At 45.8% G+C, this 13438-nt stretch overlaps 1 protein-coding gene across 4 annotated transcripts; it reads left to right on the forward strand.

Annotated features, from left to right (window-relative positions):
• The first annotated feature begins 172 nt into the window (after window positions 1–172).
• larp4ab (La ribonucleoprotein 4Ab) lies at window positions 173–13086 on the forward strand. 4 transcript variants are annotated; one of them, XM_077014615.1, is made up of 17 exons: window positions 173–665; window positions 5868–6009; window positions 6315–6428; window positions 6547–6628; window positions 6770–6906; window positions 7012–7115; window positions 7355–7465; window positions 7574–7627; window positions 8524–8730; window positions 9173–9276; window positions 10007–10048; window positions 10540–10731; window positions 11189–11237; window positions 11326–11505; window positions 11665–11789; window positions 12213–12366; window positions 12524–13086. In XM_077014615.1, the coding sequence occupies exons 1-17, from the start codon at window positions 552–554 to the stop codon at window positions 12887–12889; spliced, it is 2277 nt and encodes a 758-aa protein (XP_076870730.1). In that variant the 5' UTR covers window positions 173–551; the 3' UTR covers window positions 12890–13086. The 4 variants fall into 4 exon arrangements, with proteins under 4 accessions (XP_076870730.1, XP_076870732.1, XP_076870733.1 ...); XM_077014618.1 differs by lacking the exon at window positions 173–665 and adding an exon at window positions 4381–4598; XM_077014617.1 differs by lacking the exon at window positions 10007–10048 and having other exon boundaries at window positions 176–665.
• Window positions 13087–13438: the final 352 nt, after the last annotated feature.

Genomic DNA, 13438 nt, shown 5'->3' on the forward strand with positions numbered 1-13438 from the left:
CTAGTGTCTCCACCATTTTGCATGTGCAACAGCAACACATTACGTATTAGGCCTACTACCCAATATAAACGTTTGTTGTATACGTAACCAAGCGGTATTGAAATATATTTTTTGCTGTGTCATGATTCGCAGGAGTTTCCCAGCTGCACTTTATCCTGCGCGTCTGTCGTTATGCGGAGAGGGCGCCCGCCGGTTGCTATGCGGCGTGTTGCACACTGTTGCCAGGGAAGGGCGCGAGCGTGCTGGAGGGGGTGGTCGCATTGTCTGTCGGGACGGTGGCGGAGTGCGAATTGCTGTCAGAGGCGCCCGGTGAGCTTAGTGTTAAGTGTTGCGGCTATTTAAGCATACTTCGGGTATGAATCGAGAAATAACACCACAGGTGCAATATCTGGCGTAACCTCGGGGCAGGCGCTTTTTGTTCTGGAGCAGTTTTGAAAGGTGAAACGAAACGACGCAAACTAGTCGGAGCAAGTGCTTGTTGCGTTCGGGCGGCGAGAAGAGGCGTAGGGAGAAGACTGGGAGAGAGAGCGGGGGAGCGTCAAAGGCGGCTGATGACTTCAGAGAATAGTGGTCCATTAAAGCACACGGAGGAGGTCGAGTCGGCGTCAGGCATCCCACACAGCGAGAACAGAACATCTAAAGCCGGCGAGGACCAAGACAGCATGGTGAGTTTGGGCCTTGTGTGTGTGTGTGTGTGTGTGTGTGTGTGTGTGTGTGTGTGCTGAATCTGCACTACCCACCAACTAACCCTCCCCTCTCCGTGACATGAGAGTAACGTTAGCTTGCTGACTAGAAATATACCCGCGGTGCTCCACTGCCATTTTGGGGAGAAGTATTTCTAACTCGACGGGTATCTAGTTGGCGCATAGGAGCGCGTGCGAACTTGGCTGGAAGGCTTTCGCGAGAGTGACGTAATCGCGGACCGCTCGTGCGCCCTGGACCGTTGCTACGCGTTGGCTAGCGCGCGACCCGCTTGGTTGGCGGTCACGTTAACGGCCGTTCGGGTGTCCGGTTTAAGTTTGGCTGCTTCCAACAACGCGTCGCGAACAAACCGGGTCAAAGTAGTTATCGATGAACGTTACGGGCTTGATGTAGCGAACTATCTGAACTGTAGCGCATCTCCACGTTTCTAGCTCACGTTGGTTAGTTAGTTAGCTAGACGGCTAATTAATGAATAACCAGTTGCCAACTAGCTTGTCTCACAATTATTATTTATTCTATTAACTTGGCTAACGTTAGCTAGTTAACCTAAGTAGTAGAACAACCCGAGATAATTAACCCAGATACCAATAAAGCTTGGTACTTAGTGCAGTCGGTACGGATTACATTACGAGTATTTCTAGTTTAACGTCAGTTTATCAGACGTCTGTCATTTTTCGTAACTGAAGAACACTTCCAACATGGCAATAATACTTGTAGTGAGCAGAACTAGTTGTATAAACATACCAAACAGGTAATTTAGGTAGCGAAGGTTCGTTTCTATGACTCTTGTCAGCTGAGCGAGTACTTAACATTTATTTAGTTAGGTAGTTGTGATGGGTACAAACTGGCGAAGTCTCCTGGTCGTTAGTAACATTTTATTAGGTTCCTATTAAATGCATACTAAGCCTTGTCAGGGCAAAATGCTAGATTCGTTTAACAAATATTTTATATCTTTGTGTTGTTAAAATTTAGAAATGTTTTAACATGTCCAGTATTGTAGATACGATTTTGAAAGGTAATTTGAAAACGTATTGTAGCTGTTCTTTGAATATCGAGGTGTTTGTGGAAACGCTTTAGGAAGACGTGAACTTGCTGATGACTGAGCTCGGTTGCTGCTGGGTATGATCAATAAAATTCAAATTTGCCGACTATTGATGTTGAATCACGGTAGACCTCATTGGTATTACTTGTCAAACGTCTGCATTCTCATTTCTGTTGTGGTCACATACTGCAACTGAACAAATCACATTTACTTGAAAATTAATTAAGGATTATGACCAAAACGTCATTAGAATGACGAGTTTCTTCCCCGACCTGTTTGACAGCCTCATAATTTGGGTCATGGTTGTCCTCAGTACTACATAGTTTAGGCTTAATAGCTTTGACCATTGTTTCACATTGTCAATAATGATATAGGCCACAAAGTCCTCATGTGCAACTGCTTTCACTGCATACTTCACTAAAGCAAAGTAGAACAAAAAGAAAAGTAAAATGGTGTGTTGACAATGAAATATTTAGGATAACCACAACAATTGTTCTTCCTGATTTACCATCACTAGTGGAAATGGAAGATTTTGTATTCAGAGCATCCAAGAGTACATCATGGTTTCTCCAAAACAAATGCATAAATAATTCAGTAATGTGGTTTCTCCAAGTACTGCCATCTGTGTTATATAATATTTTACTCTATAAAGAGTGATGGCCAAATACAAAGTGTAAAATGGATTTCCTTCCTTGACTTTCTACATGCCTTAATATATAGTCTAATTATATAAGTGTGTATAAGTACATCATCTGCAGTTTAGATACATATTACCGTATCATACTTTTTTCCTGTGCTGTTACAGTGAAACTAATAGTAAGGATTTGTGGTACTTTTTTGTTTTTTCTGTCTATTTGCTGTCTGTCTTTTGTTTTACGAAGGTCTTTGTGAAATACTCCCTCTTTTTAGTAAAGACTTAGGGAGGCACTTCAACATGGCAAAGGCGTGGTAGTAGATTTGAAGTTGATAAGGAGCCACAGAGTCAGTTAAACATACAGTTTACATACATTCTAGGGACCTGGTGCACTGCACAGCTTTGTGTTTTCATTACTCGTACACCCACTTCAACTCATCAGCTAATTATCAAGCCAGGAGCTGACTTGGATGTTAGCATGGGGGAGGGGAGATGCAAACTGCATTGTATAGGATTTACAGGATGGACTGATCCACTGATGTAATCACTTAGCTGTATGTGCAGTCAACTTGGTTTAATTGTTTGAGCATAGTAAATGCTCTTCTGGGGGTCTGAGACCATGGCTCAACACCACTAACTAAATAATATCAAATGTTTACTTCCTCTCAGTACAGAACCAAACCATTTAAGTATCAACTTCCATCAAACTTTCACTGCTATCCTTTATTATGCACTTTTATTTCAGGATTCAATTATTTCCTACAAAGCATGGTTAAAAGTATTTGGTATTTGCAATTTATTGTATAAGTATCTTGGTCTAGCAGGCTTTTATTAAAACAAATTGTTAAAGCTGTGGGAACTGACTGCATAAATATCCAAATAGACTAAACATATCCAAATTGTTACTTTTGACAGCATTTGTGAACCACGGCAGAAATTTGAATGTGCTAATGTAAGACACAGTTTTGTATACTGCCTTGGATTAATTGCATCTAAATTTTTTAGAATATTATCTAAGAATCAAAACGGAGGCATTTATGGATCTACAGTGTGAAGATCTCATTTTACCATTAACACAATCATCTTGATATAGAACTTTAAAAAACATGTAGTTACATGAATATTTAAACATTTTATTTTTGTAAGATAAATAACAACTCCCATGACGCCTCCTGAGGTTGAATAAACAGGGCTGTTGGGATTCTTTTCAGGTGGAAAGAAAACATGGGATTGAAGTAGATTTGATTTATGCAAACCAACGAATTGCCACCTCAGGCTCTACTGCTTGATATAACATCTGCCCTTACTTTTAAATATGTAATACAACATATAGCTATGCACCTCAAGAAGAGAGAGAAGGCGAGAGAGACAGGCAGACAGACTCTGGATATGACTGTCATGACTTTTAAAACCCGTATATATTGAACTGTATATATTGCATGCTACAATGACATGTATACATCGAATTTGGGTATACTTCGTTTGTTTGTTGGTTATACCGCTGCTGATGAAGACGACCAGTGACTTTAGAAGTGCATTAAAACGTTCCCGTTCTATAGTCGGCCGGTGTAGGTATACTGGAATTGAGTCATGAACATGCTCCCATTCAACCACCCCATCTTATATTAGAGGGTAACCTCGTTAGCCTTCACTATACAACGGGTATCCGAAGTTGTTCTTTATCTTGACTATTATAGGATAGCAGTTCCAATATGGTATTTAATTTCTTAACTGTAATTTCAAAGTTGTTTAATATCGAGCGAGCTGAAACGTTCGCCTTCTCGCCACGTGCTTACTGATGAATCATGGGGTCGTACGCAGCTAGTTCCGGTTAACTTTAAGGGTAATTGACATGGACGAGCGCCAACGAGAACGCGCCTTCGCGTGACGTATGCCTGGCTTAGACAAACCTCTCAATGGGCAGGCGGGAAACGTTTAAAGCGTTCGCGCACGTGACCATAAAGAGGCGGAAGAAAGATGCTCGCGACGGCCAATCACGCGCGTCAAATGGGTCCTCGCGGCTTGTCACGCGAGTGCCGCCGGAGTCGCCGCTCTCTCCGAAGCCAGTAACCTCGCAGCTGTGCACTATTTTATTTTTTGATAGACAAAAACCGACCTGAACCCGAACTGTTCTTGCATGAGATCCGCCCGTTTCCGGAGTTACTCGTGAAAGCACCGAGCGCGACACCTAGAGAAGGGATCATGCTGCTGTTTGTGGAGGTGAGTTCGGTGTGGGTCGCGGGCGAGCTAACGGCTAAGCTAGCTGAAAGTGACACGGCGTGGCTTTTAAGTTCGGACGACGGCTCCCCGGTTTAAGCGGGCGCGGAGGCCCGGTTTCGGTCCGGTTCCGACGTGCACGCAGTCACGGTGGTGTTTTGCTTGTTTATGTACGTGGAGCTTGTGTGTTAAACGTGGACGTGTGTTTTAAAGTAGCCGCAGCTATTTCTTTTTCCAAGTGCAAACCCAGAAGGCCACGTGAGAGCGGCGCTGCTAGCCGGCGTGTCGGCGTGGTCCACTTGGGTTCGGGGAAAAACCAGTTATCTGGATAGATAAGGTCGCCACTAGCTGCATGGACAGATTATTTATTGCGTTTTAAACTCGAAAGCAATACAGATACTAAACATTTTTACAAGTTGTAGCTAATTTAACCACTGCAGTGTAAATAGCGTAAACTGGTTAAATCCATTTAAAGTTGTGGTCATTAAGCCAGTTATGTTTTTTAGATAGTTATTTGAATCATTGGTGGTCTCCGTCGCTCTTCATTATGAAACGTGGTGTAAACTAATCAGATTAAACGTGTAAAATGCTATTTATAACTTGTAACCTAACTGGTCTGTGCGAATGTAAAGTCAGACCGGCCTTGTGGAACCAAAAGATTCAGGCGTGTTCCGTGAACGGTGCGAGATTGTGGCCAAAGGTGAAAAGCACTTAAAGGTCTAATCAGTTTGCCGTCGGGTGGTTGAGCCCAAAGAAGGCGCTTGCGTCCTATTGTCAAGGTTATGGGGCGAGTCGGTCGGGCGTTTGTGACCTTTTAACGAGTCGGTCCGTGGCCGACCAGCGAGGCCTCTCTGAGGCTCTTTTAAGGGCAGGAGGGAGCGGAGGTCGGACACTCGCACCTGTTGAACGCCTGCATCTCTACTCCGCTGTGTTATATAGCACTCACTTCACTTTCACTTTGTTTAGCAGCCCAAGCGTTTGAATTTCCGTTATCAACACGACTTGGCAGCGTCCATATTTGCTGCCTATCTAACGAACTTTAGTCTCTTTGAATCGCGCATTTCTAAAAACCGAGACATTACTAAAAGTTTACTGAAAGTTTTACTAAAAGACTTTACTGTATGCAAAAGTGTTTTACCCCAAATGGGGGCTGTATAACCTATTGTCCTTGCTAAGTAGTGTCATGACACGATGCTTGTATAGTCAATTTGATGACTAGCTTTGTAGAGTCACCCACATAGCTCTACAATTATTTTTCCTCTTGTTTTCAAGGTGACCACAAAGGGGGCCGGTCTGAATCCCAATGCCAAAGTCTGGCAGGATGTTTCTGCTCCTCCCACCCATAACCCTGAGGAGCTCACCGGCTGCTCTCATTGGCCACAGGCAGACCACACCGCCCCTGAGCACGGAGAAGGTCAGGCAATTTAGTGTAAAGGTGTAAATGCTATTGTCCTTGCAATTTAGTAAAAAATAATTATGAATAATGTTTTGGAATATAAGTAGAAACCGTATGGAGGCAGAATGAACATGCTGTCCTTTAAGGGGGAAACTGTCTTAGGATTTAGGAATGATGTGCTTGTTTTGCCTGCACTAGGATCAGGTTAGAGGAATTGCATTCATAAATGTGTCAGAAGAGAACTGCTCTTAATGCCATATACCACATTAATATGGCGGCAATAGGAAAGGTCACCTGCTTAATTTTTGTTTTCTTGTTTTTAGGATGCAAGGGATACAGCATTGGCTACGGTGACTCTGAAACCACCTCGCATGACGAGGGTAGTCTGGTAAATGGTGTGGATCCAGCAGAGGTCACCTACCCCTTGTATGAACCAGGTTGGTCTACATTTCTTTCACTTGCACATTCCACATGTGTGCTTAGCCATACACTGACAAATGAGTATGAACAGCATCAAGCGTGTGTGTGTGTGTGTGTGTCCATTGACGTGACTAGTGGAGGGAGATGGGACCGAGGAGCAGTCTGAGGAGAGTCTGAAGGAGTCGCTGAAGAAGCAGCTGGAGTTCTGCTTCTCCAGGTGCTCAACACCCTCTTGCTTGGCACAGTGACTTGCAGATTTCATAGAGCAACTTTGACTGTCTAAACTGTGCACGCACATTCATGCTTCATGCGTAAAACGGTTCACTTAACTGTGCATCATGTTTGTGTGCGTGTTTAGGGAGAACCTCTCTAAAGACCTCTACCTCATGTCTCAGATGGATAGTGATCAGTTTGTGCCCATATGGACCATTGCTAGCATGGAGGGCATTAAACTCCTCACCACTGACATGGACTTGATACTGGAGGTGCTGCGAGGTAAAATGTGCACACGTGCAGCTTCCTCACGTGGGTTCATTTCCTCTGTCCTGCGTTGTGAAGCGGGTCCTTACGGGTTCTGTTTTTCTGCTTCTTGATGGACAGCGTCTCCCATGGTGCAAGTCGACGAGAAGGGCGAGAAGGTTCGGCCCAATCACAAGCGCTGTATCATCATCCTTCGAGAAGTACCGGAGACCACGCCCGTGGAGGTGGGAACGCCGGGAGTGTTGTCTGCTAAAACTTTTAGAATTGTTCATACCGATCTGCTTCACCAGTGAGATGCCTCCTGTCATACTGAACTAACTTCTGTGTTGCACGGTTTCACTCTGAGCTGTGGGTTCCCTCCCCTGCTCTTATGTTCTGTATCTGAAGACGATGGTTGGGCAGAAAGGAGCCAAGCCCTTAAAGGCATCTGCTTAATGTGCGTTTATTTCTCTGTCCCTGTTAGGAGGTGGAGGCACTGTTTAAAAGTGACAAGTGTCCACAAGTCATCAGTGTTGAATTTGCTCACAACAACAACTGGTACATCACATTCCAGTCTGATACGGATGCCCAGCAGGTATGGTTCAAATCCTATACAGAACACAACGCAACCGTCTGGCAGACTGCAAGCGCTAGCCGTACTCCAAGGGTGTTGTAATTCATGCGGCTCTTTCGCTCTTAACAGGCATACAAATACTTGCGGGAGGAAGTGAAAACGTTTCAGGGAAAGCCGATCATGGTGAGTTTCTGTCGTGTGCATTTCGGTGGTTGGAGGTTTGCGCAAGGGTCCTGTCAACATGTAATGTTGACCTGCTGAACGTTGTATTGCGCACGGAGGATTTGTTGATGTCATTGTGCTTAAGTGCAAGTTTTTTGGGGGGGGGGATCTCGTCATGCTAAATTTTACACCATAGGTAAAATATGTAATGGGAAACAACTCGCTTAGGATATTTTAGTAATTGGATTCTATGGCTGCAAGAATGGAATTTTAAGTGAATCATTTAGTTTGCTATAAATTTCAACACTCTTGTGTGAAATGGTCCCATGACCACTAAATCGGTGTTCTACCTAAATTAATCTGCTGTTATGTAATCAACAGGAAAGTCCGTAGCAGGACTCTTCCTCTTATGTAGTCCATCCTTGCCTCCCCATATTTATCAGGCCTGTTCTTGCTTATTGCCATTCAACAGTTGCTTGATTGGCCACATACATCGTTGTACATATAGTGTTATCTTCATCTTCCCCGGTGATGATCAGTATCGCGCTTGGAAGGACCCAGAACCACTGTTGCTGCAGAGAACTGCTTTCCACATTCTCTCTCTCTCTCTCTCTCTCTCTCTCTCTCTCTCTCTCTCTCTCTCTCTCTCTCTCTCTCTCTCTCCCCCCCCCCTCTCTCTCCCTTTACTTTTGCTCTCGCCATCCTCTACTCTTTTCATCTCTCCTCTTCCTCTTTACCCCATCTTTGTCAGCACGGTGGCTTCTGCCCTAATGACCGTGAGATTATGAGATCTGAGGGGATTAGGACACTTGAACTACTTTGACACTCGTGTGGTTTTCATATCCGTGATGAAAGTGTTAAGCTCAAACTTCTCGTTTTAATATTCTGATATTTACACCCCTTTCGTGTGTCTGAAGGCGCGCATCAAGGCCATAAACACCTTCTTTGCCAAGAACGGCTATGGCGCTGTGGACTCGGCGCTGTACGCGGGCAGCACTCCGTCTCAGTACTCCTCTCCCGTCTACCTGCAGCAGCTGTACCAGCCGCCCCAGCAGTACCCGCTCTACGGCCTGCTCCCGCATGCCTGGAGCCCCTCCCCTACGCCCTACTTTGAGACGCCCTTGGTGAGGCCCATCTAACACTCTTGGTAGTCCTTTTTTATGTAAAAAAATATTCTGATTAAATCTGGAGTCTACTCTGGTTATTTTCTGAGACCCGATGATTAAAGACTAAGGCGCATTAGAGGGAGCTGTGGAGGGGAGTGAGTCCTTTTGGGGGTTTCTAGCACACTCTGTCCTTGCTTTCCTCCCTCTCTCTCTCACTCCCTCCCTCCTTGCTGTCACACTCCTAAAAGTTCTCTCTCCTACCTCTCTCCCAGTGAGCGGCAAGATTATGAGATCTGAGGGTCTCCACAATTAAGAGCAAAGAGGTTTTGATTTCTTCCCCCATATGTGACCCGTGTGTGTGTGTGTGTGTGTGTGTGTGTGTGTGTGTGTGTGTGTGTGTGTGTGTGTGTGTGTGTGTGTGTGTGTGTGTGTGTGTGCGTGTGTGTGGGATCTCTTTCAGGCTCCGTTTCCCAACAGCACGTTTGTTAATGGCTTCAACACGGCAGGAAGCTACAAGACTGGCTCGTCTCCCCTTGGCCTCGCGCGTCACTTCCCCCGCAACCGGTAGGAGCACTCACGAGCTAATCAGCTTAGGCTGACCGCTGACCGCCCACGTCACGTCTTGGTGCGAGCCAGCAGGCGCGCTCAGCTCTGCTGCTGCAGTAGAACTGGTGGTTGACTCTGTTGAAATGTAATGCTGGTCACATTTGGGTAGGCATTTGGGAGACCCTCGAAACCTGAGTGGCTTATGCAGTATGCACATACATGTGCTGCATTGGAAGGAACAGATTGGTAGGGTTACGATTGTGCAGAGATTGAAGGAACAGATTGGTAGGGTTACGATTGTGCAGAGATTGGTCGGAGGGCACAAAGTTCTCTGATCTCCTGCTGAGGAGGATAAGGACAAGTTTGAATCATAGGTTTTGTTGTTGCAACAAGCCACATTATATTGATAAAGCCATATCTGATTGGACCAAGTTGGATGGGCTGGGAGTGGGTGAGGAGCCAAAACATTCACCACTGTCCGCCTTGCGCTGTTGTCTATAATAGGCCTGTTGTGGTTGATGAATGGGTCAGTTTGCAAACGAATGTCATTTGCAATGTGTCTAATAAATCTCAGTGAAGTATGGATGGGGTCTTTAAGCCGGTAGGCAGCTCCGGTCATTACTAAGGTGCTCATTGAAGTAATTTCTTTATATATTAATACTTTCAGCTGGTTGGCACAGATTCAGTAATTCGTTCTCGGGAACGTTTTGGGTTTTTTGTTACTGATGCCTCTGTTTTTGCTCTCCAGACTTCCACTTTATTCGAGAAAGAATGTTATCAATGCCTTCAGGTAGACTTTGTTTTTCCTTCCTCATATCCCAAGTCGAGCATCTCCAAGACCATCTCATCATTTCACCCCTTACTGATTGTCTTGTATAAGCCATTTGGAATTTGCCTGAGAGCAAACTAATTCAGAATTTCCGAGAAACTGGGAAGTCTGCAGAAAAAAACGTTGCTTCATGCAGACCGCATTAATGCACTTCACCACCCAAGTTTTGTCATTGTCTACCATAACACCTGGCATGAAGCATGTGTCTAGCAAACCATTATCCTTATGAACCCTCATAGCACCTCTGCCATTCATCTGTTCACATACCAGCCAAGAATTTCCACCTCCTCGTAATGTTATGCTAGGTCCAAAAGGCCGTGATTAACTATAGCTGGGATGTGAATAGTTCAGGTCGGACTTATTTTAAAGGCTTGATTGCCACCTTCTATGTTGCTCACATAGAGCAAAGCCCGTGCTTGTTCTAACAGCCTTTACTGTGCTTGTGTTTGTAGAAACCATGTAAAACCCCCACCCCGTGGTGATGGAGCTCAGGTGGACGTCCATTCGGGCACCAGCAGCCCTCAGGGCCACCGAACCCCTCCCTCATCGCTGAGCTCCGACACCTCCTCCCTGGGCCCGGCCGACGCCCCCACGTTCCCCAGCGAGAGCCTCTCTGACCCTGCTGGTGGCAGTGCCCGGGCCAGGTGTGTCCTCACTGCGCCCCACACCCATGATTCTGACCCATGCGTTCTCAGGGCCGTGTATCCGTAAGCTTTTGCAAAACTTTTTTTTTTTTTCTTGCACTTCTTGGGTTCAGTCAGCTGTAGTGTGGAGGTTTGATGCTGATGTGTATTTTAAATCTCCTAAAAATATTTGAAAGTAGTAGTAGTTGTTTTTCTTGCTCTGACTGACCCGGTGATGACAGTGGAGCGCACAGAGAGACAGCAGGTGTTGCAGGCATGACTCTGCCTTTCTCTTTGTCCTGCACCAGTCTCTCCTTGAAGACGCCTTTCATTCCTCTTATGAGCAGTCAGGGTTGACACCTGAGGGTCATGATTGAAATGCAGTTATGAGAATGTTCTCAGCTAAACATTATTAACTTCACTTACCCAGAAGCTGTGTTAAAGCGTGTGTTCGGACATGTCTCGTCGTGTGTTTTAGGAGAGGAAGCTACAGAGGCATGAGGCGCAGGAGAGAAGACGAACGGATGGTAAGTCTTCGTTTATGGCTGTTACTCCCTCTCCTCTCCTCTCTAGCTTGATGGTGATTATCATTGTATTCCCCACTTCCCTTTACAGAGGCCCCTCCCACTTACTGAGGTCAAGACCCCACCGCCCAAGTTTGACCTCGAAGCCTCCAACTTCCCACCACTTCCTGGGGGAGTGGCTGGCAGGTTACCAGGAGGAACAGTCACACCAACTGAAACCGTTCTGGAAAACTGCATGGCTGATGTTGTGAAGGGCATTAATAGGGACAAGGTACTGAGCATTTTCTACTCCTACGTCTTATTCTTGACAAAGAGCTGCTGAAAATTGCCAAATTAAAATCGCATGCTACTTGAAATCAACTAGTAACCTCTGGCATGTGGTTTTGAGAGCACAATGATGTACTTCATTTTATTTGTGGGTGTCTTCCAGTTGGATGCCAATAAACAAGACGCGACTAAAGATTCGCAAGCTCCGCAGGTGGAGGTGCTTTCTCTTGTTCCAACCGCACCAACACCAAAACCCACAGTTGCACCGCAGGACACACCTGACTCCAGGTATGCATGCAGACACGCCCATCCCCCAAGAAGTGAAACTGACTTGTCTGAAAATGTCGACGCTTTTTCTGTTTTAATCATTTTTTGAAAGGACGTGCTTTCATTTTGTTTATTTCTTATTCATTTATTTTGGATGTGAAAAGATTACTCACATCTGCAAAGACAGTGTTGCAGTATTTGACCAGTGGTCTCTTCTTGGAGCTCCATGGGCCTGTGTGTGTGTGTGTGTGTGTGTGTGTGTGTGTGTGTGTGTGTGTGTGTGTGTGTGTGTGTGTGTGTGTGTGTGTGTGTGTGTGTGTAAAAATAAAACATTACACACACTGCACTTTCTTGTTAGCTGTTCGATAATGCAGTATTACCAAGGTTAGTATGTGGATAAAGAAGAATCAGAAGTTCTATATCTTTTCTGTTTGGTATCTCTAGCATTGGACATCAAGCGAAAAGACCCATCAGTGAGATTGAGACATCAAAAGATGCCGTCGTGAGTCCTGCTCCTGATGCCAATGACCAAGCCCCACCTCCGTCTTCGCCCAAGCCCTCTCCATCCACTCCGCCTGCCTCCAGCACATCTGTACAGGCAAGTTCAACTCTGTCTAGAAAGGGAAGCCCCCCCTGTCACTCCCACTTCTGTCCCAGTGTCCAATAAGATTTGAGATCTGAAAGTCAGTCAGCTTGTTCATGTTAAAGGTAAGAAATGGTGAATAAGAGTGTTGACTTTTGTCCACTGTCTTCAGGAGCCCCGGAAGCTGAGCTATGCTGAGGTGTGTCAGAAGCCCCCCAAAGACCCGCCCCCCACCCCGGTCCCGTCTTCAAGCCCTGACCCTTCGCCTTCCACCAGCCAACCGCTACGCGAGCTTCGTGTAAACAAATCTGATGGCCCAGAACTGAGCAGCCCTGGCGAGAAGGTTGAAAAAGCAGGTGAAGGCAGGCCGCCCCGCGAACAGGCTAGCTATCACCGTGGCAATGCGAGCAGGGGGGCGGGCTTTAAGCTTAGAGAGCAGCAGAGACGGCCCCCTCCAGGTCGACGCTTCTCCCCCCCAACGGGATACGGCAGGCGCAGCGGAAAAGAGCAAAACATCCCTCCCAGATCACCAAAGTAGCATTGTGTAGGATGCCTTTATACTGGTACACCACGTACACTTGGACAAATGTACACATCTTATAAATATATATGTACAGAGAGTATATAATTCTATATATAAATCTACTTAATGAAATTGCGCAAAGAGTTGCACTACGTTTTTGATGGACAGACGCTTCTGGCCAGTAAAGCATGATCTGTCTGAAGAAACGGGGGGGGGGGGGGGGGGGCACAATCACACAATGACGACGGGAGGGGGATCCTCAGGACTCGGTAATGTTAATTGCCATGACTACAGCTGTAGCTTGCCTGTGTGCAAGTGTGGTTTGAGCTCATTTGTTGGGTGTTCCTGAGCATCACTGTACAACGCTGTACAATGGCTCCTATCCATATCTCTGAGAACGTTAGGAAAGCGAAATATCATGGACACATCACCACAGCTTCTCCATATGAAACAAGAGACTGGATGATCTGACAAAGCTGCGCCTCCCTGGTCGAGGCACGCGCAGGTGTGTGCGTGTGTCAGAGCTGTACGTTGTATAAGAAAAAGATTAAACGAATGGATAGA

Source organism: Brachyhypopomus gauderio, chromosome 8 (assembly GCF_052324685.1).
Source record: "Brachyhypopomus gauderio isolate BG-103 chromosome 8, BGAUD_0.2, whole genome shotgun sequence".
Taxonomy (NCBI): Eukaryota; Metazoa; Chordata; class Actinopteri; order Gymnotiformes; family Hypopomidae; genus Brachyhypopomus; species Brachyhypopomus gauderio.